The following is a 23,993-nucleotide window of genomic DNA, read 5'->3' on the forward strand; positions in this document are numbered from 1 at the left end:
AAAAATCAGACTTTTTTTGGTTTTTGCCGTTTTATTAAAAAACTATACATTTTTGGTCAAAAGTTGCTGTGTAATGTTGAAAGCGCATTAAATTCCAAACAGTTTGACATCTTTTTTATCAATGTCCGTCAAATATTTTTTGAGATATGAAGCGTCAAAAAAAGAGCATTTTTCCCCTTTCTATGAAAATATTCGTTTTGTTAATATTTTGAGACAAATATCAGCAAAACAACCCAGGCTATTACATAAGTTGTAAAATAAAAATGTAGAAAATTTCACTAGCTTTCATTTAAGACCAAAAGAGTGCCAGTTATTTAAAAAAATAGGATTATATCATAAGTCTAGTATAACTGGATCATAAATAATCGGTGGATGGTAATGGCCAAATGGGATAGTTTACATATATTTACAGGAGGCGTAGCGGAGAACGAATTATTATTATTTGGCGGCTGTTCAAGTATTACTCAGACACATATTTGCGTATATCAAATCAACATTTATTTAGTAAGTTAAGTTTACGGTCAGAAAGACCTCAGGATCGCCGCTTGGCGGAAAAAAATATTTACGAGTAGAAAACCCTCATTAATTGAATCAGATTGTTCCGAAATTGTTCTTATACGGACTGGTTTTTAAAGCATATCACTGAGGGTCAATAACATCGATGCAATCTCACGAGCGTTGTCGTGGACGTGCCCGAATCATAGTATTCTCCGTTTAACGAAATATCAGTACATACATAGTATGTGTTGTATTGCACGCGCAGGTCTCTCACCGCCACGCAGGTGTAGTCGGACCATAACTCGATGGTATACACCACGTATACACGCTTGTACAAAAACTGAGGAACAGCTGTCTTTTTACGCTGTCATTACATTTGGCGAATCTTCTAGCCAACATGTTTGCCCTTACTGCGGTGGCTCGCCTCTGCCTTTCTATGTCCTCCTGGTCTTTTAAACTGGACAACAAGATGTGGCCAAGATATTTGACTTCGTGTACTCTCCGCAATTGATCTCCATCAAGCAAAAGAGGTGGTACATGTGTGGGCATACGTGCTGCCTCCATGAGCATAAATTCAGACTTGTCCGGATTGTATCTCATGTTATGCTGGCTGGCGTATCTCTCGCATTCTGCAAGTAACTTACGCATAGCTTCCACAGATGGTGCTAGTAGGACCATATCGTCTGCATATGCGATGTGATTTATCATTTGCCCATTGATGGAGCAGCCAACCTCGGTACTGGTCAAAGCCTGCGACAGCCCATCCATGTACACGCTGAAGAGAGCCGGAGACATACTGCCTCCTTGTCTCAGGCCACAGTTTAGCCCGCTGGCTGTGGACAGAGTTGACTTCCATTTTACTACGTTCTTCTGCTGGGAATACCACTTCTCCAGTATCTTAATAATTGGCGTGGGCGCTTTCCGTTCCCGTAGTTTATTCCACAGCAATTGATGGTCAAATACAACTCAAGTGGACTTTCTATCACTACAGGAGTTGTGCCATCAAGATGCAGAACCAGGACCCTCAAAAAGGAAAAAGTAAAATGTAACTAATTCTGTTTTATTTTTCTAATTTACTAAACTTCAAGCGTGGGCGGGGCAGGCCCAGGCAAAGATGGCGGGACGACCTTGACGACTTCCAAAATAACTGGCCGGAAGTAACGGAGAATCGGGAATTATGGAGAGCCAGGGGAGAGGCCTTTGCCCAGCAGTGGGACACTCCAATAGGCTAAGAGAGAGAGAGAGACTAAACTTCAAAATTTTACTGTATTTTATTTCTTCATTAGTATTAATAGTCAAATCGATGCAAAGTTAGCTTAGACAATTTTTTCAGATAAACGGATATCAAAGAAAGTAAGATCGAATAGATAGCACTTTCAACCTAAAACTTTTAGCGTAAACTATTTTACCTTAACCAATCTACCAGACTCTTGGCTTCTCTATTTATAATTTTTTTTGTTTACCAAAGTAACTATTCGTCTTACTGACCTTTATTTGCACTAAAACTAAAGCAAAATAAATTTTATACAATGTTATATTGCAATATATATCATATCATGAAGTACTTTGCAGATATTTGTCTAAAAATATTGGCAAAACGCTACATTTTATAAATGCGTCAAAAATTAACCTTTTTTGACGCTTCATATCTCAAAAAATATTTGACGGACATTGATAAAAAAGATGTCAAACTGTTTGAAATTTAATGCGCTTTCAACATTACAAAGCAACTTTTGACCAAAAACGCATAGTTTTTTAATAAAAAAATAAAAACCAAAAAAAGCCCGATTTTTTTACTTTTTTTTTTAAATTACTTAGTTAGCACACTTTTTTTTTGCTTGCAAAATATAGTCTTACATTCCCCCAAGGACTCCAAATAACATACCAAAAATCCAGCTTTACATCACACTTTGTTTTTTTAGCCGATTTTCATGTAAGATTTGACCGGTGTAAAACTTAATTTCTGGCCGGGATTCGAAACCCTGACACCTACGATCTATCTGCGTACATTAGACCGACCTCGTACGACTGAGCTAAGCGGAATCGATGCGCGCGCGGCGAAATTAACGACCATATTTTACGTTTACTAACGCGAAAGAAAAACTCATGAAAACTCGAAAATTCGCGTTTTCCGGGATCTAAGGCTACGCTAGATCGATTTTTCACCCCCGAAAACCCCCACATAACAAATTTCAGCGAAATCGTTAGAGCGGTTTCCGAGATCGTCGGTATATATAAATAAATAAATATACAAGAATTGCTCGTTTAAAAGTATAAGATATATAAAAAATATAATCCATATGATCTGAAAGATAATCAACCTTATAGCAGAATGGATTTACCCAGTTTTGAAGTTAAACGACACAATTGACCTCGACCCATCCATCATAAAAATACTGAATCCGTATTTAGATCACAGATCATCGATTTAAACTTCCCTAGATACACTATCGCCTACAAATTCGACACTCAAAAGTGTCCGATCGCTTAGTTGCAAATGTGTGCGTCTAGTTGACAAACGAAAACTTCGCAATGTAGTAAAAACTACTTTAATTTTTTTACAAAAACAACGTTATTTCTTAGTACTTAGAGTTCAATTTCAAATGCAAGCAATTGGCGGTTATGACATTAATGAATGTGATCATCGCGAAAGCCATAAAATTTTATGACCGCAGATCGCAGGTGTGCATATTTTTAAACAAATCTACGTCTTATTGCAACCAACATAAGTTTAATTTCGTTCGCGCTGCAACAATCTAAACGCCATTTTTAAATTGGGAACGAGGATGGACAGAGGCATCATGGGAGTCGCGCTATGAGATGAAAGGCGAGAATGAGGAAATTTGCGGTATTTTTGCGAAAAACTGTTATATATATATATATATATATGTGTGTGTGTGTGTGTGTGTGTATGTATGTTTATAAATAAATAAATAGATATTGGGGACACCTTACACAGATCAACTTAGCCCCAAACTAAGCAAAGCTTGTACTATGGGTACTAAACGACGATATACATACTTAAATAGATAAATACATACTTATATACATAGGATACATCCATGACTCAGGAACAAATATCTGTGCTCATCACACAAATAAATGCCCTTACCGGGATTCGAACCCAGGAGTTCCGTTCGACACGCCGTCGAGGACGGACGCATCCTTGTCCCTTAAAGGCTGTAAAATCCCGGCCGCCAGAACAAAAGAGAGCCCGCGATAACGCCGCAGGCAAACTGACCGACCGACGGTCCAAGTTCCTTAACGTTTTGTAATAATTCGTGTTTGTATTTTCTCGGGATAGTGATAAAGAATACCCGTAATAGTGCAATATGTTACTAGTAACGAATTAAATCAAGTGCGTGTGGTTTTCGTCTCCATCATCATCCTGCGCTAGCGCGGCGGCGCCGCGGCGCCTTCGATCCAACGCCGATGCGCAGTGACTGCGGTCAGCTCCGCCTCTACAATGGCCAAATTGGTGAGCTCGTTCCATCTGTGTTACAGGCATCAACATCCTAGGTGCACTAAAACCAGTGTCCCAGGGCCCATGCCTAATAACTCTATATAGGTATACCTAGTATTTAAGCGATTGATTAGGATGTATTACGCGTGACGCGTGATCCTGTAACGACGCTTTTCCTGTTCGCTTCATTTTTATATCTAGCCAGAGTTGGTTCTTAGTACGACAATTCAAATCATTAGTTCTAGTAGTGAGACTTTAATTTAGCCAGCTTTAATCTACAGCCTACATACAGCAACCTGAGAGACAGCGTAGGCTTTTAGCACGTATAAGTTGAAGTAGGTAACGAGGCTGATTAAATACATAATTTATTTCAATTATATACCTCATCATCATCATTTTAGGACTAGGGTTTGCAAAAACCGGTTAACTTTAAAAACCGGTTAATAACCGAACCTATATCTTCAAAACCGGTTAACCGGTTTTTAACCGGTTTTGCGGATTTTTTGTAAATTACCGTACTACGCAATAATATTACCATTACCTTCAAGAATTCTGTTGTTTATGATATCGTAGCAGGTATTACTTGCACGATGAAGATCATTTTTATCCAGTTTTTGGAAATTTTGTAAAATGCAGAAGTTGCCATAAAGGACTTGAGTCCCCATAGCGTATATGGCGCTTAAAACTGTCGTGACTTTACTGTGATAATCACGTTATGAACTAAATATTTGTCAGTTGTGCGTTTTCTAAGCATGTCGCGGAGATCTACAGCTCCCAGAGACATTAGTAGTACAAGGAATTAACGTAAGAAAACCAAGATTTCCCTTTATTTTAAAAATATAATTTGAAATATGCAGTAGAGTCCGGGTATAACGACGCCCAAGGGACCGCTGATATTACGTCGTACTAACTGGACGTCGTGCAAAACTAATTTCATTTCGGTTTAAAGATATGTCATTTTTTAGTATGCGTGCTTGCTCATCACCGGCAAATTACTGTCGTATGTCGTAATAATAAATAGTCCCATTCCTTGAACCTCGATTTACGTAATTAATATGACAATCGATTTTTTTATTAAGTAAAACTAGTTTATACGCAATCGAAAAATAAAAAGTTGGTTCTATCACAGAATATAGAATAGTACAAGTACAGAAGGCCCACTGCTTTGATGTTCACGACATGCCGCCTTTTTAAATGCCTACAAAATTCTAACAAAGAAACGAGCCGCACGTGCGCGGCGTCCGGCGATAGGGTTGCCTATCGTATCGAGGCTATGGATTAAAACTAATTAATACTCAAATAAAATGTTATACTATTATATTCAATTTTTGGGTACTTTCTAGGTATATATATAGTATTTATATATCTGTGGGTCTAGTGTGGTGTCCGAGGTGGGACTTGTGATCTTTTTCACCGAGTCAATTTGAGTTATACCCTTTTTCACTAGACCCACAGATATTTTTGTTTAAGTTCTAACATGACAAGCCTTATTGAATCTTTTCGGGGGACTTAATCAATAGTAGATCTGTTTAAAAATGTCCTATAACGGTATTTATTTTATTCATGTATCTATTTAACTAAGCATTATTAGCCATTCCACATGCGGACAACGCATATGAACCATAAAAAAACTCGCGACGTAAAGTACCATTAGAAAGTGCGAACGTGCGTTTCGTGAGAACGCGCGCCACCCCTGATTAGGCCGCGAACTCGCGGCCGCCTGCACGTACATGTAGCGCGGTGATAGAATCGCGGAGTGAGCCGCCCCTGGTTCTATTTAGCTCATAAGATTAGACCCGAGGCGAACCAATTGTTAAAATTATTAAAACCAATGCTCCAAAAAGTCACATTGTAGGCAAGACAGGGGACCGTGCTTGGGGCAGAAATAGCTTTGTTTTCTCAATTTACTAGTAAAACGTTGTCGCTCGTCGTTGTAACCGGACTTGACGAACGGATATTGCGTAAAATTACGTCGTAAAAAGCAGTTGGTCGTTAAAACCGGAGTCGTAATAAACGGATGTACATTCATAATATCACATATGAAAACCAAACAAATACCTGTGCTTCCGTTATTCGGTTATTGTAAGCGGTTGGACGTTAGGTATATGCGGAGTAGTAATACTAACTGGACTCTACTGTATAAAATGTATATTTGAGTGGACTCGGGACTATTGTTTAATCTTCACGTTTAATTAGATTATAAAATCATGATTATACTATGATTTCTTTAAGAAATTCAGTGCAGGTGCGTAATGTTGTCAATGAAAAGTAATAAATAAATCTTTATTGTTACAAAACATTGAAGAATTACGTACTTTTGACCCTTTTTTATGCCTAATTTGGTCATTTTGGGAAATAAATATATTCGGTTATTAACCGGTTAGAGACTTTGAAAACCGGTTTTTAACCGAGGCCAAAAAGTCTCGGTTAACCGGTTTTTCGGTTAACCGGTTAACCGGTTTGCATACCCTATTTAGGACATAATAGGTAGCTGAACTGTAGGTAGGTTCGTAAATGTAACCCAGTGAGCTGCCATCTCAATGGGTTGCTAAGTGCGTTATCATGTATACGTATATTATGTTCAACTCGAAGTCCTGCAACCACATTTAGGTGAACAGTGGGACCTTTAATTGGCCTAATTAGCAATACGTTACCTAATGGAACAATAAGTTATCTAATGAAATAAAGTCAATACAGAAAAATAATATCTTCGCCAACAAACTCAAATCCGTGTTATTAGAAAAAGAATTCAGGCAGGACGATCTACATCGAAATTAAATACAATTTCTAAACTTAGAATGTTACAATGTAATAATGTGTGTAGCCAGTGTAGTTATAGCAAATTTAGGAACAAACTAGATATCATTTGGTATATAATTAATGTATAATAAATAGCCAATATTGCCATGGCCTACCGGGGTGCCATGCGACCTCCTTCATATTGTGGCACCTGTAATGTAATACCATGGTTTGCAGTAAATGATATTGATTGATTGATTAACGACAGAGGAAGTAAAAGCTAAGGGCCGTTCTATGTTTCCTTGTTTGCTTATATTTTGCATGGTCGGCATTGATTCAATGGATAAATAAATTACTTATGGTCCAGGTAGACCAGGCCCTCGCTAGGTTGCCTTGTAATCGCCATAATCCTGTTTTTTTGTGAACAGAGAACAAATCTAGTTTTTCTTATTATCCCTAGCCATATCACTTAATTATGCCTATGGAATACACAGGGCTTGCCTGGGACCATTAGCCCTTAGGTTACTCTTCGCGCACAGATCAGACAAGGTGTTAATAGAAACTTCGTCCGAACGACCTTACAACAACGGACATACGACAAATATCTATAAGTTTGAACCTATGTATGTATGTTAACTTAGCGACGGCACAAGCCCTATACTATTACTTATGAATTGCATACTATGTTCATCAAATATGAGCTAGTAATTGTCTCGATTTGTTGTACAGTTATGATTAATTGGTTTGTGTTTAGCCCGGGTTATCTTTGGCAAAGAAATGTGGCAATCAATATAAAGGAAATAAAATTGAACACCAGTTAATGACATCTGCCGACCAAACGTTGACGCCACGCTGTTGCGGCAATATTTATGGATACATTTTTGTTTATAAAAACTTAGCGACATTCCAAAGATGAATACAATTAAAAGCGTATTGTGAACTTGTCCCGTCGACCAATAACAACACATTTCCTGGTACAATAACTGCCGACCATAAAACAAAAACCAAATGTTTTGTAAAAAAAAAATACTCGCCACAACATCTGGCAAACAAGGGGCCTGGCAATGTATCAAATACAACTCTACGAATTTGGACCCTTCGTTGGCTTGTCTGCGCTATTGTCCCTTGTCTACAAAATTCTTGCTTCGCTGAAATCGGGTTACCGATCACCACGCGTCCATCAAACAAGTACACGCCACGCCAGAAAGATGCAACTGTAGACCTGCGACGTTTGACTTTTACCTTTTACCATGGCGCAGAAGAAGAATGCAACACCTATAGTCGATTTCAAATACGAAGGCCCGATGGCACTTGAGACGGTCAATTAGCGTTAACAATAGGATTAGTGATAACAAAAGATACCTGATTGCACCGACAAAAAGATTGCACCGACGCGTGCCAATTTGAAGTGGGCCTAATTAGATAACAAAAGGCAAACATTATGAGCCCTATTGTTAAGTTTCGAGTGCCATCGGGCCTTCGTATTTGAAATGGACTATACACAATAATATGGTAGACACTTAGAATACCTCAACATAAAAACGCACTTTGAAATTATTTTTAGAGTATTATGACATGAATTGCAACTTGCAACCGTGTGAAGCGAGAGTCATCAAGATTTACACATAAATTGAAGTTACACGATTAGCTGCCGAAACAAGAAAAGAATATTTGTCTTTGGCTTGTTAACCACCAAAGCAGACTTATGACTGACAATGAAACTGTCTGATCCAATTTATAAGTATTTACTATTAAAGTGGTAGTGTTCTATATAAAAAAAGTGATAACCACGTTCTACGTTGTTCCTTTCTTCTTCTAAAAGTGTCAGTGTTGTGCTAAGTGCAGTACTGAAATTCAGTTGAAACGTAAGAAATAAGTGCAATGAACCTTAACCTTATATAATTACGGTGTTGAGTGCTATGGTGACTATTGATACCTACTGTTTAATGTGCAGTGCTGGATGTTTGAAGTACAAATATTTTGTTTTTTTTATTGTGTTTGTTTTGTCTATTATATATAAGTGTCTAAAGTAAATACATACACTTAGTACGAAGTGACAAGAGATTTTCCTCCATTGAACTTTTCTCTATTACCTACTTCCAAATTCTCAATTAATCAACATGCAGCGCACCCTCTTTGGAATAAAATAACTACTGTGGGAAGTACTTCAGGATATCATAGACAAGGATCACCGACGATATGGATAACCTATCTAACATGCGCCGAAGACACGCGCAAGCGAGTTCGACGATGTCGCGTAAGAGCGCGGAAAAGGCACAAGACAGCTTGATGTCGCACCCTCATAGTTAAGGACCTCACAAGGACTGCATAGTGACATTAAAGACACTAAGAAAATCCTCATCTTAAAATACTCCATGAAGACAAGTCAATCGAAAAGTTGATATGATGATATCTGATGACGATGGCTACAAACCTAGCGATGACAAAATTTCTAGTGAAACGAAAAGTACTTACATATTATGATATCTGATGATGATGGCTACGAACCTAGCGATAACAACATTTCTAGTGAATCGAAAGTACATACATATGATATCTGATGATGATGGCTACGAACCTAGCGATAGCAAAATTGGTAGCGATTGATCGTTTCACGTGAAAATTAAAACTGGCTATACTTATTATACTACTATTTAAAGCAATGAACGCAACTCAATCGCAGTCACTATCCTTTCGTACATATTTACACAAGTATTTATCTATCTTCCTTCACACTGGGCACGATGCTGGTATTCGGTCTGGTTCTTCTACTCCCGTCACTCCCATTCCCATTGACTGCACAAGCCCTACACTCCCCACCCGTAACATTGGCTCACCGGTGTCTCGGGCAGGAGGGTCCGCTGCCCATGCAGGGGCGGCAGAAGACGGTAGGAGAGCTCGAGCAAGCCCGGATGCTCGTCCTGGTTTGACACAGGCTCGTCTGGACGGAGGTTGTTAGCGTCCTGCATCATACGCCTCTGATCGACTACCTGGGTCATGCGTGCGCGTGCATCCGAGCAGGCTCGATGCACCCCCCTGTCCCTTCCTCCCTTTCGTGGCCGTCGCCTCCGAGTCCTTGCTGCAGAACTGCTGGCTGGTGTAGTCACTTAACGGTAACGGTAACGGTTACCGGGATTCGAACCCAGGACCGCGGCTTAGCAGGCAGGGTCACTACCGACTGAGCCAGACCGGTCGTCTAATATATATAACATATGTGTGTGTGTGCGTGTAGTGAGTGTATGTGTAGCGATTATGTGAAGGTAAACAGTTGAGGGATTGTATGTGGTGTGGTGTGTGTGAGGGATGGTGCACTTGGAGAATATGAATTAAGTAGATATTAAAACAAAGAAGAATTGAATGATGACATTAATTTATTATTCTACGTAATTTCTTTCAAAGCTTTGTGTGGGTAAATCTTCTCTCCGCTCCTCAGCTATATTCTTGCGCCATTTTTCCCTTTCAACGTCTTGTTTTGGGAATCTGGAATAAAAACCTTTTTTATTACTTAAAAACGAATTTGCTATTCCCGGGTTGTTTCTTTTTATAATTAAAGTAATTTATAAGATATGTATTAATATTATTGAATTGAAATCATTTATTTCAGACTTATTGGTCCATAATAATAAATAAATACATACACTAATAATATGAAATAGGCTTCTTTTACAAAAAATATAAATTAGCGACTCCATCATTCCATTTTTAACTATGTTCCACTTCATCCATCTTTTGTCGCCGTCCGCTCATTACTAGTATAGCGCGAGAGAAAGAGACAAACTGCGTAAGACCAAATCAAGGAATTTACTTTAATTATTCTAGAAAATAAATGTTTTTAGTAAGTTAGAAAGCCATTTTGGCCACAAATGCATAACATTATAAAATTATTAACAATTACTTACCGGAAATACGATACGTCATCCTTTTTTAACGTATATAAGGTGTTATTTTTGCACTTTTTTACGGAGCACTTAGGCATGTTGCCGACACGGCGGATGAAGTGCTACTGACCGCCCAATTGTGCTTAGAACATTTTCAAGCACAATTTGCTGCGGACACATTCTAAGCCATGATGGTGCATCTAGGTAGTTTAGATCGATGTCACAGATACAAATCCAAAGTGGTTAAATATCATTACAAGTTATTTTATTGATATGTCATATTTCAGATTCAAGAAGATGTCACGAGGAAGAAATAATACATCTTCAAGTGGATCGCGGCAATTCCCCTGCAGAGAGTGCGGTATGTATTTTGCTCCCTAGCCAAAAAAACTCATCCTTGTGTGCCTAACCTCAAAAACCCTTTGACTGCGAAAGGTGTCAAACGACAATGATTACAATTGACTTTTAACCTTCAATAATGTTCCGATAAAGTTTACTATTTCTCACTATTTAAAAATACATAGTTGTATGGGTCAGAATGTCAGATGTTATTTGCGAGATTAGTATCTATTGACATATACACCGTGTTTCACTTAACACTAAAAACCTGAAAACTGTTTGTTCAGAATCGAGAGTAGAATCGATTGAGCTATATCTTGATGGGGGTAATATTTTTATTTAAATTAGTATGATTAGTTATTTTTTACGTGCCTATTCTATTGTACTCGTAATACAACATTGTGTATATCGCATTGCTAGAGGTTGTTTACCTTTTTCAGTAGTTAGGGGTATTAATACTGGCTGGTTACTTGGGCGATTATTTTTTCCGCTACGAGTTTGACGTTGTTTGTCAGTTTAATCTTAATGTTTATCATAAGTCATAACAAATTGAACTCGTACCTAATTACAACATTGTCATTCTGAATAAATTAAATTTAAATTTGCTTACTGCAATTACCTGTCCAATTTAAAGTTTACTGTGACAAAGCTTTAAAGTGTTTTACAATGACATCTTAGCTGTCTATTGATAAACCTTATGTCGTTGCAGTAACGTACACAAATAAATAGTTTTATGGTTTATGATGGTAGTTAGCAATTATTTTATTGAGTGTAGAGCTAAAAGTCAAGTAGAGCTGTACAGAAAACTAAAAATTAAATTAAAAAAAAAGTAACCATCAGATTAAAAGATGAATACTCTAGATGAGTTTAAAAAAATAAAAATCAGTTGGGGTGTCTGAGGTTTTGAGTGATACCGGAAACACGTTGTATAAGAACCCTTAAGGCTTATTTGAAAAAATAAATGTTTGTATTTTGCATGGAATCAATAAATTTACATATTGTTTTGCATTTAACAGGCAAAGTATTCGGCTCGCGCAGTTCTCAACAAATACACATCCGGATACATACCGGCGAGCGACCATACGCGTGCCGGTTTTGCTGGAAGGCCTTCGCTGATGGCGGGACGCTGAGGAAACACGAGCGTATACACACGGGTAGGTATTCTGTACCTTACAGTAGTTTAGATAAAGGTTTACATTATACTAATGAGCCCTACGCCTGCCGGTTCTGCTGTAAAGCCTTTGCGGATAGCGGCACGTTGAGGAAACACGAGCGTATACACACGGGTAGGCATTCTGTACCTGATAGTAGTTTAGATAAAGGTTTACATTATACTAATGAGCCCTACGCCTGCCGGTTCTGCTGTAAAGCCTTTGCGGACAGCGGTACGTTGAGGAAACACGAGCGTATACACACGGGTAGGCATTCTGTACCTTATAGTAGTTTAGATAAAGGTTTACATTATACTAATGAGCCCTACGCCTGCCGGTTCTGCTGTAAAGCCTTTGCGGACAGCGGTACGTTGAGGAAACACGAGCGTATACACACGGTTAGGTATTCTGTACCTTATGTAGACACCGCGTCGATGTGATCATCATCAATCGTACATGAAAACAGACGACATGGTACGCCTTCCGATTGATATCATCTGCACTATGTAGCAAAGTTGTCGTATCTTATTTCGGTGAATCAACTTTTTCTTATCTGTTATTGCCATGGTTACGGTCACGCCCGAGTCTGAGTCACGCTGGTTTTTTGCAAAATTATGCTACTGAAATCAAAATCAAATCAAATCTTGTTAACACCAGAAAAATGCATGTTTGCATAGTTCAAGTAGCATATTTTTGCATAAAACCAGCGTGACTCGGGAGACCGTAAGCATGGCAATAGCAGACAATAAAAAGTTGATTCACCTATTTACTCAAATTTGATCGAATTTAATTAAGTGCGTTTTCACATTATCCGATCCGATATCGGATGTCGGACCGATATTCCATACATTACAGGTGCCATCTTGGATTTTTTCCATTGAAATCCTTCCGACATCCGATATCGGATCGGATAATGTGAAAACGCACTAACGCTGTACGTTGTTGCAGGCGAGAAGCCGTACGCATGCGCGGTGTGCCCGCGCGCGTTCAACCAGCGCGTGGTGCTGCGCGAACACGTGCGCAGCCACCACTCCGCGCCCGACCGCAGAAATAACGGTAATCATTCATCACTGCCCATGGACCTTCAATAGGGACTGAGCTCACACTTTTTTTGCCATACTAAATTGAACCTTATCACCGGTGCAGAAAGGCATTCTTGTCAGACTAGCAAAAGTGTGTCCACATGAGAGGGTCAAAGTTGGGGCTGGTGTCCCTCTCGCATGTGTGACCAATGTTAAGAGCGCTATGACAAAAAAAGGCGATATATTGTAAAATGCACAATATTTATCGACAAAATTGTACACTTTACTCATACTAAAAGACAGTGAAAGTACTTGTTTCAGTTAGAACATCTTATTAACTGTCGGTTAATTAAAAAACATATGGAAAAAAAAGCTTTTTCAATTAGTAATGATTGTTTTCCTGATGCTCGTTTAGGAAAAACCGCGTGAAGCACAGAATTCGGAGCTCTTATTATCTACAATTTGATAAGCTCACTCTCATAAATGAGGTAAATTAAAGTTCCAAATATCTTGTACTTAAGGCCCATTAAACAATATTTATCATTTAATCCTTTGAAATTGAGAAATTGAAAGTAAAACGAACTCAATTTTGTCTTGAAAATACATTGAAACAAGTGATCATTTCTCCGAAAATCTACATGTTATCGAAGTTATTTTAGTATATAAATAATCTGTACAATCTGCTTAAATTGCTGTTATCCATTTGTCGTTATAATATTATATAATGATTTTTTGCCAATTTTTTGAAAACTAGCCTTCCTGTCGCTATTTGACCGGCGACGGACGCCTGCGATTTCAGTGCCGCGCCGGAGCTCGTAGAGGTGAGACGTATGTCACTTCGCTCTCCGAGTTTTGATCGCAAACGTCGAGAATATTTATCGTTGTGTGGGTCGGACGCCTTGTTACGGACACGGGCTATCCTCGCATTGTGTGTGTGTAAACAGCGACCAACGAATTTGATCCTAGATCCGTAAATATTTGCTTTTGTAATATTTTGTTATGTTTGAATGTTAAAGTATTACAACGTTATGATGATAAATATATAAAAATTACAATACGGTCAAGATGATAAGACACATCAAGATGGTACTCGGGATCTGATGATGGAGCCAGAAGGTGGTCACCAGTACCAGTGAACCATGTAAGTAAACGACTTCGTGTTTAGGCTCGTTGGGTTCGTCTCAACAAGACCTTTGACAAGAGGTGGTACTCAGGGTCTGATGATGGAGCCAGATGGTGGTCACCAGTACCAATGAACCATATAACTAAACCCAGAGATGGGGAAATCGTAATCGATTCCGGATTACACGATTACTTGATTTTACTTTGTAATCCACTACTGGGCGTCAGATTACTTGTAATGTAATCAAGTGAAACGGTAAATTACCATTACATTTTACTGTAGGTTAAGATATAATTTTGCATGCCATTTGTGGCTAAACATGTATTGCTACTCAAAAATAATAATGTACCACCTAATGTATACCATGTTTATCGCAATAAAGTAATTCATTCATTCATTCATTCATGTAAAGGAATCACTAATCATCTATACAATAATTACTATTACCAATAATTCGGAATCATAGTCGATTCAAAATAACTGAAATTATTGACTTGATTACTTTCAGATTACAAATATGTAGTACCTCAGATTGCTGACTGTCACTTTGACACAAAAGTCATCATGGGTGTCGTAAAATAGGTTTTAGGGGGTGCTGATTCCAAAATTAATGACCAATGTGGAATCTGACATTGCTGACTGTCACTTTGACACAAAAGTCGTCATGGGTGTCGTAAAATAGGTTTTAGGGGGTGCTGATTCCAAAATTAATGACCAATGTTCAATCTGACGTTGCTGACTGTCACTCTGACACAAAAGTCGTCATGGGTGTCGTAAAATAGGTTTTAGGGGTGCTGATTCCAAAATTAATGACCAATTTGGAATCTGACATTGCTGACTGTCACTTTGACACAAAAGTCGTCATGGGTGTCGTAAAATAGGTTTTAGGGGGTGCTGATTCCAAAATTAATGACCAATGTAGAATCTGACATTGCTGACTGTCACTTTGACACAAAAGTCGTCATGGGTGTCGTAAAATAGGTTTTAGGGGGTGCTGATTCCAAAATTAATGACCAATGTGGAATCTGACATTGCTGACTGTCACTTTGACACAAAAGTCGTCATGGGTGTCGTAAAATAGGTTTTAGGGGTGCTGATTCCAAAATTAATGACCAATGTTCAATCTGACATTGCTGACTGTCACTCTGACACAAAAGTCGTCATGGGTGTCGTAAAATAGGTTTTAGGGGGTGCTGATTCCAAAATTAATGACCAATTTGGAATCTGACATTGCTGACTGTCACTTTGACACAAAAGTCGTCATGGGTGTCGTAAAATAGGTTTTAGGGGGTGCTGATTCCAAAATTAATGACCAATGTGGAATCTGACATTGCTGACTGTCACTTTGACACAAAAGTCGTCATGGGTGTCGTAAAATAGGTTTTAGGGGGTGCTGATTCCAAAATTAATGGCCAATGTTCAATCTGACGTTGCTGACTGTCACTCTGACACAAAAGTCGTCATGGGTGTCGTAAAATAGGTTTTAGGGGGTGCTGATTCCAAAATTAATGACCAATTTGGAATCTGACATTGCTGACTGTCACTTTGACACAAAAGTCGTCATGGGTGTCGTCAAATAGGTATCCGAGGGTGTTTGAAAACTAATGACCAATTTGGAATCTGACACTGTTGACTGTCACTTTGACACAAAAGTGATCATGGGTGTCTTCAAATAGGTTTTCATGGGTACTGATCTCAATATTAATGATCAATTTGGAATCTAATATTGCTGACTGTCACTTTGACAAAAAGTCGTTATGGGTGTCGTCAAATAGGTTTCCAGGGGTACTGTGCAATGTCAGGTTCCAAATCGGTCATGACTTTTTAAATCATTTCATTAATTTTGGAATCAGTACCCCCTAAAAACTATTTGACTACACCCATGATTCCTTTTGTGTCAAAATGACAATTAGCACTGTGAGATTCCAAAATAGTTATTAATTTTGGAATCAGCACCCCCGGAAACCTTTTTGACGACACCTATGACGACTTTTGTGTCAAAGTACAGATAGTACAGTTTTAGATAGTACAGTTTTTCTTGGCATAACTTTAGATTCTAAACTTCAGTGGGGCCCCCATATTGCTACCCTCTCGAATAGACTGAGCTCTGCAGCATTTGCAGTGAGCAAGATCCCTCAGTTAACAGACGTGGAAACAGCTCGATTAGTTTATTTTAGTTACTTTCACAGCATTATGTCATATGGTATTTTACTATGGGGCAGTGCTTCAGAGATAAATACCATATTTGTTCTGCAGAAGAGGGCTATTCGAGCAATATACAAAATGAACCATAGAGACTCACTTAGAGATAAGTTTAAGGACATTAATATAATGACAGTGCATTGTCAATATATTTATGAGAATATTGTGTATGTACATAAAAACATTTATAAATTTAAGACAAACTGTGATGTACATAATATAAACACTAGAAATAAGCATAAGCTTGCAGTGCCCTTCACTCGGCTCCATAAAATTAAAAAATCATTCATGGGTAATTGTGTATTATAACAAACTTCCTAATGCCATCACTGAACTGTCTTTTAATCGATTTAAACATTATGTAAAGCGTATACTGATCTCTAAAGCCTACTACAGCACACAAGACTACATGAATGATGAAACACCGTGGGATACAAGTATTGTTGAAAACCATTAATTATATAGCTTATTAATGATGATAATTATTGATAATTCAATGTATTTTTATACAATTTTTTTGACATTTAGAATTTATTCTAGAAGTTTTTATACTAGTATTTTTTTATACAATTTAGATTGATATCATTTTATTAAATCAATGTAGTTTTAAAACAATATTGTTTATTGCACCAATAAATTGCTCTGATATTTAGAATAAGATGAATATTGTACACTGTTGACAATTTAAAAGTGCTTATTGTAAGCCTATTTGAATAAAGAATATTTTGATTGATTGATTGATTGAAAGTGACAGTCAGCAATGTCAAGATTCCAAATCGGTCATTAATTTTCAAATCAGCACCTCCGGAAACCTATTTGACGACACCCATGACGACTTTTGTGTCAAAGTGACAGTCAGCAATGTTAGATTCCACATTGGTCATTATTTTTGGAATCAGCACTCCCTAAAACCTATTTTACGACACCCATGATGACTTTTGTGTCAAAGTGGCAGACGGCAATGTTAGATTCCATATTGGTCATTAATTTTGGAATCAGCACCCCCTAAAACCAATTTTACGACACCCATGACGACTTTTGTGTCAAAGTGACAGTCAGTAATGTCAGATTCCACATTGTTCATTAATTTTGGAATCAGCACCCCCGCAAACCTATTTGACGACACCCATGACGACTTTTGTGTCAAAGTGACAGTCAGCAATGTCAGATTTCACATTGGTCATTAATTTTGGAATCAGCACCCCTAAAACCTATTTTACGACACCCATGACGACTTTTGTGTCAAAGTGACAGTCAGCAATGTCAGATTCCAAATCGGTCATTAATTTTTAAATCAGCACACCCGAAAACCTATACTCGTCGTATATGCACTTGAAATGTGAAAGTGAAAATGCTAGAATGACATGTAAACCAAAAACTGTTCTCCCGTGTGTTTCAAAAATATACATTTTTTATTGATCGTTTAGAAAACGATGATTTTACATTGACTTTAAAAGTTATGTTAGAAAGCTTTGCATTAACGTAAGATTATGTTACTCGTAAAAGCTGGCAGTCTAGTTGCTTGAATAATATCTTTATGAAGATTTGAAAGATAAATACGATGCTCAAAAGCTTGGATTTCTTGAATATTAATTGCCTCAAGATTTTTCCATATTACAGGAATCTATATTATACCGATTCCAAAGGAATGGATTACAGAGGTAATCATAATACAGCATTACAGTAATTTTCATATAACAAAAGCAAATATTTGGGATGGGATCTACTTTTATAATTAATTTTTTAAATAAATTTTAACATAATTGATATTATTTTGCGCTACATTCTAGTATTTTCGTACAAAATAATGTTTATTAGAAATCAAAAGTTTATATCGAGATAGTAGATTGTGGTTGTTATCAAAATTCCATAGAAAGGATCAAGATTGTTTTGTCCATTATTGTAGTGCGAGCGAGTGATAAGACGTGCTAGAAAGGGTCGGCATATTGGGCTCGCGCGGCGGGTAAAATACCTAATTTCGCCCGACGCCGAAATGTTATAACGCTCCACAGACTGGTATTTGACCCAAAAAGTTGGCCAAAATTATTTTAAAGTTCCATTGGCCTCCGAACCATTTGTTATTAAGATTTAAGGGTCAAGAAGGTAGAATAAACCGGCCAAGTGCGTGTCGGGCCACGCTCAGTGTAGGGTTCCGTAGTTTTCCGTTTTTTTTTTTAAACTACTGAACCTATCAAGTTCAAAATAATTTTTCTAAAAAGTTTTTATTAAGTTCTACTTTTGTGATTTTTTTCATACTTTTTACACATATGGTTCAAAAGTTAGAGCGGGGGGGGGACACTTTTTTTTCCTTTATGAGTGATTATTTCCGAAAATATTAATATTACCAAACAACGATTTTAGTAAACCCTTATTCATTTTTAAATACCTATCCAACAATATATCACACGTTGTGGTTGGAATGAAAAAAAAAATTTGTCCCCACTTTACATGTAGGGGGGGGTACCCTAACAAAACATTTTTTTCCACTTTTTATTTTACCATTTTGCCGGCGTGGTTGATATATATATTGGTACCAAATTTCAGCTTTCTAGTGCTACCGGTTACTGACATTATCCGCGGACGGACGGACGGACAGACAGACATGGCGAAACTATAAGGGTTCCTAGTTGACAAATTGAAAGTTGAAAGACATTAAATATTATATTTCAACTTTTATTACTTATTTTCTTCAAAGCTTACATTAGCTTTCTTCCAGGACATTTCTGTTTTATGTCTCTTGCTCCTGTCGCTCAACTCTAAGAAAGTCTTTTCAGGACGACCAGAACTGACTCCTGCTTTTGGTAGAGATATGCATCCTTTGAGCTACTCGATGCTGCTATCTAGGAATCTGGCACTTGTATTAAGAGCAGCTGTCCATTTTTGTTTAAACTAATGCTTGATGCGAGACAGTTTCAGCTTTATGTCAGCAATATTGTGGTCATTTTCCGTATATAGATTCAGTAATACTTGCTCCAAAAATTGCAACTTTTTGTTAAAAGTTGAGCTGTCTGAGCGTTCAATAATAGCAAATAAATCATTCCTATATAATACCCGGATTCCAGAAGAACCTAAAACACAAAAACGTAAAAATAAGTAAAATCTCATGTACCGAGTAACGAATGTGCTTACGGAAAAAAATCACCAAAAATAGGCGGGTGCATTGGGGTGGCTATTCTGCACTTTATATTATAAAGGAAAGTCTATTCTTTCAACATGTCATTCAAATGTTTGCTGGATAATGCTTGGTAACTTATTAAAAATTCCAATGTTCTTGAAAAACTTATCTTTTTATTTAAAATTTCCCGGTACTCACTTCTCAAGGGTATTAATGAAGAAAATCAATTAATATTTAAGTAAAATTTAGTGTTAAATAAAGTACATACCTGGTTCTTCGCAATCCATATTAGAAACCAACACAAAACGGGCCAATCAAGGAATAACAAATTTTTGAAAACAATGAAATTCGAGTGCATCGAACAATCACGCAGACGCTTTCGGCGAACGGTAATTTTCGACTAAGCCTACACGGGTGATAGATGACTTTAGCACGTGGTATTTTTTTTTTACTAGGTGGAGGGGTTATCCTAGTTTTAAGAAACAATGGTTAAGAAGGGGTACGGCGTAAATAAAAAAAATGGATTTTGGCCAGCTTTTGAGGCTCAATACCTGTCTGTGCGCTCTTAAAGAGATTACTATAGTATTTTATGGTAGTATTTTTACCTGTATGATAACTAAGTTTATAAACTTCTTAAATTATTTTTGTATTATATCTAGACAAGGGTATTAATACCTTGTAACGAATTGGAAAGTCATTATTATGAAGCCATAAAACCAAAGATATGCGCAATTAAAAAAAACCTTTTATTGGGTATTAGTAGATTTGGTAGTAAAGTAACTTTGAATATTGACTGGTATTACCAAATTATGACAGTGATGACGTCATTCAAATGATTTTGACAGTGGCAATAAGTGCGAGAGGGACACCAGCCACAACTTTACCCTCTCATGTGGACACACTTTTTGGCCTAACTACTCAATCTCGCTTAATATCTCTAAATCTATGTCACTACCAACTATTCTCATGCATTTGGCAGCTGGTTTAGATGGGGCCTGTTTGGCTGTGGTCTACGTATAAAGGTCTTTACTAGACCGTACCATACCATGACCGTGCTAGGAGCGTATCCGGCACGGAATTTTACGCGATACGGTCTATCTTGACCGCTGAAACGTATCGACGGCGTCTCATACCCGTATGGACCCCGTATGCACGTACTAAAGTCTTTGCGGTCATGGTATGGTACTTAACAGTCAACCAATTGGAACCCTAGGGCACTCTACAACCATGTCAAAATGACAAGCAGCAAGAGATTTCTTACAATCTGATTTAAAACGTCACTGTGACATAGTTCTACAGTGGCCTAGGATTCCAATTAGTTGACTGTACGGTCTAGTGGGCAAAGACCTCAATATTATGAGGATATCTAGTGACTAGCGATAGCGATGTGTGATGTGTCCGCGTTCAACCAGCGCGGCATGTGCTTCTATCAGGGGCCTAACCCAACACACTTCGAGGCGTACCGTTGATAAATATACCCCCATATTAATAAACGTTCACTAAAGTTATCACAATCACACTAATACGTCGGAAAGGGACAAACTATTTTTATCGGTTTGATAACTTTAGTGAATGTTACTGAATATTCATATTCATATTCTTTATTTGTATTAATCATACATTGTCATGGTTTCATACATTCATAGAACTTAGGTATTAAACAATAATAATTAGTATAAGTAGGTATGTCAGAAATGTGTACAGTAAAATTTAAAAATAAAATTTAAGAATAAAATTTAAAAATAAAAAAATAAGGGGGATAAGGTCGATTCACAAGAGCTGGCAAGATTGGAACGAATGAGTGAATGAAAATATACATGTGTGTGACCAGTGCGACGGATTAACCAATAAAATTGTAGCTCTTGACAGTTTTACAGATGTCTATCTTATCTATACAACTCATACAAAGTTTTGTTCATTCCATTCATGCAAACTCTCATGAATGGACCTGTATCTATAGTGACCTTATTATACTAGAAAGAAACCACAACTAGATTGTACAAAACTACCAAGTCATTGTTGTTTAAACCAGATACAATACCAGAGTAATATTAGGGTCATTCTTCTTTCTTAGCGATAGTAACTTCTTCCTCGTTCAAAAAATCGTCCAGTTTCGTTTTTTTTTTTTAGATACATGAAACTATGTTGCAATCGGCAATTTTTTTTGTGTATATTTTTTTGTGCAAAGCCTTTCAAGAGTCTTGGGAGAGCCGTGGCGCAGGCCGCCGCTTATTGGATAGCTGAGGCTTCGTTATGTTACAACTGATGAATCTGTTGTTCATTTTAGGAGGTCCTACGTACTGCTGTGTGGTTTGCGGTCGCACGCTACACACTAGTTCCGAGTTGGTTCAGCATCTTATTCAACATTGCGACGCTAATACTGCACTCAAGCGACAGCCTCAGGTAAATATTGGTAGAAAGTGCCACTAGGCATGAAGTTCACCATTTGTACGTATTTTTTGCTATATTTTTATATTATAATACTACGTCGGTGGCAAACATGCATACAGTTGATACAGTCCGCATGATGAAAAGCGGTCATCGTAACCTATGAACGACTGCAACTCAGGGCCCCCCCCCACATCTAGCGTCTCGCGAGCGTAGCGTCGGGCCAACTGTATGAAAAAAGACGTCGCGTCAACGTCGCACCGACACAGCGTCAGGCTTTGCAATACAGTTGGCCCGACGCTACGCTCGCGAGACGCCAGATGTGGGGGGACCCTCAAGGAGTGTCACATGCGCGTTGCCAACCCATTAGAAGCTTGTACACTCCCTTTTGCGATGTTAAGTACACAGCAAAAAAGAGTGTACAAGTTCCAAGGAGGGTTCGGGTTGCCGACGACTCAAAGGACAATAGACGGAACAAATATTTATGCAATAAAGTTTATACTTGTGCAATAAGGTATAGATGTGCACGAATAGATGGCTTCCAGGCCATTATGCGCAAACGGACTGCTTCCCTTATGAGCCGCGTTCGTGAGAGCCCCAACAGCATTCTGAGTCTGGTGGCTAATAGGCTGGATTGTCCTATAGCAAGGCACTGGGATAGTCTCCATGTTCCCTAAATTCCTTAATTTATGTTCTGTACTTTAGTTCTTAAGCTTCGGACATTTGAATAGAATTTGCCTGCGCATGCTTGCAAATTTTAATGTTTTATAAATTATTGAATATTATTATTATTATTGGATGTTATACATTTTTATTTTTGATTATAAGAATTATTGAGTTATCGAATTATTTGATGAATCAGTGCACAGTGAAATTGATTTAAATGTATATCCTTTATTTAATAATTTAATAAGGTATAAAGTATGAGTAAAGTAAAACTAAGGTTGTTTAACTTACCAAAACGGAGTGACTGCTGAATGTACGCGAGAGTTCTGTACATAATATTGTTCGTGGCGTCTGTTTGGGAATCTACCGTTAAAGCCGTATATATGTAGTGCGAAAAGATTTTCCTTTGTATTTTACCGGAAACTTTCGTATTTGTCATGCTAGTTCAAACAGTGTCAGTACGTCTTGTGCGGAGACTTACTGAAATAGCATGACACGTTCATACGTTTCCGTAAGAATACGAAGGAATTTTTTTTCGCACCACATCTGTATCTTTCATTTTTCTCACATTAGAGCGATCTCGCAAATGACGACCATTCTGTTTGAAAAAGCAAACGTCATGGAGAAGCATATACCTTAGAATATTCGATTTGCGCAATAGCCGCTCGGATTTCCTGATCATTACTAATCCTACAAAGCTTGAGACTGTTCTACGAAAAACAAATGATAATAGGGCTTAGACTTTTAGGTATTTATATTTTTTAGATAGGTTTAGTTTTCTAAGTCTAGTATAATTTGTAGTATGTATTTCTTTCTAATAATAAAGAAAGTTTCTACAAAAATGATAATCAATATTTATCTCAACAGACCGGCCCCCGAAAGTACAAGCGGCGGCGGAAAATGAAGTCCTCGCTGTCCCCGCGTCACTCCTGGGAGCGAGAGCGAGAGCGCGGCTCCCCGTCCCCCTCCCCCGCGCGCTCCCCCTCCCCGCCCGCGCCCGCCTCCCCGCCGCGCCGCCGCCGCCGCGCGCCGCCGCCGCGCCCCAAGATGATACACACCGAGCCCGCGCGACCCAAGCCCAGACAGGTAACAGTATAGTAATAAGGGAAAAGTTAGAGTATGACCTGGTAAAATGGAACTTAATTGTGGTATGTTTGGGAGCGTTGCCCCGTGTCCACCGTACGCTTCCACAGCCCACTCTCGTCCGCCGCTCTATTAGCCCAAGATGATTCACATTCACACTGAGTCTAACCGAGCCGAGCCTAAACAGGTATACTATTAATAAGGGAAAAGTTAGGGTATGACCTAGTAGCGAGGAATTTACTCGTGATACTTCTGAGAGCGCCGCTCCTTGTCCCACGCGCGCTCCCCCGCCTCTCCTCCGCCGCCCCGGCTCGAGGCCGAGCGAA

At 38.2% G+C, this 23,993-nt stretch overlaps 1 protein-coding gene across 5 annotated transcripts in view; it reads left to right on the forward strand.

The window, feature by feature from the left end:
* Positions 1–23,993, forward strand: part of LOC125230194 (zinc finger protein 358) — a 35,955-nt gene that overhangs the window by 9,143 nt on the left and 2,819 nt on the right. For all 5 annotated transcript variants that reach the window (XM_048135264.1, XM_048135263.1, XM_048135268.1 and 2 more), the window contains exons 12-16: positions 10,866–10,939; positions 11,934–12,071; positions 13,017–13,124; positions 21,818–21,933; positions 23,452–23,670. In XM_048135264.1, the coding sequence (XP_047991221.1) occupies positions 10,866–10,939; positions 11,934–12,071; positions 13,017–13,124; positions 21,818–21,933; positions 23,452–23,670 (655 nt within the window). The remainder of the gene's footprint in view (positions 1–10,865; positions 10,940–11,933; positions 12,072–13,016; positions 13,125–21,817; positions 21,934–23,451; positions 23,671–23,993) is intronic.

This window comes from Leguminivora glycinivorella, chromosome 10 (genome assembly GCF_023078275.1).
Source record: "Leguminivora glycinivorella isolate SPB_JAAS2020 chromosome 10, LegGlyc_1.1, whole genome shotgun sequence".
Taxonomy (NCBI): Eukaryota; Metazoa; Arthropoda; class Insecta; order Lepidoptera; family Tortricidae; genus Leguminivora; species Leguminivora glycinivorella.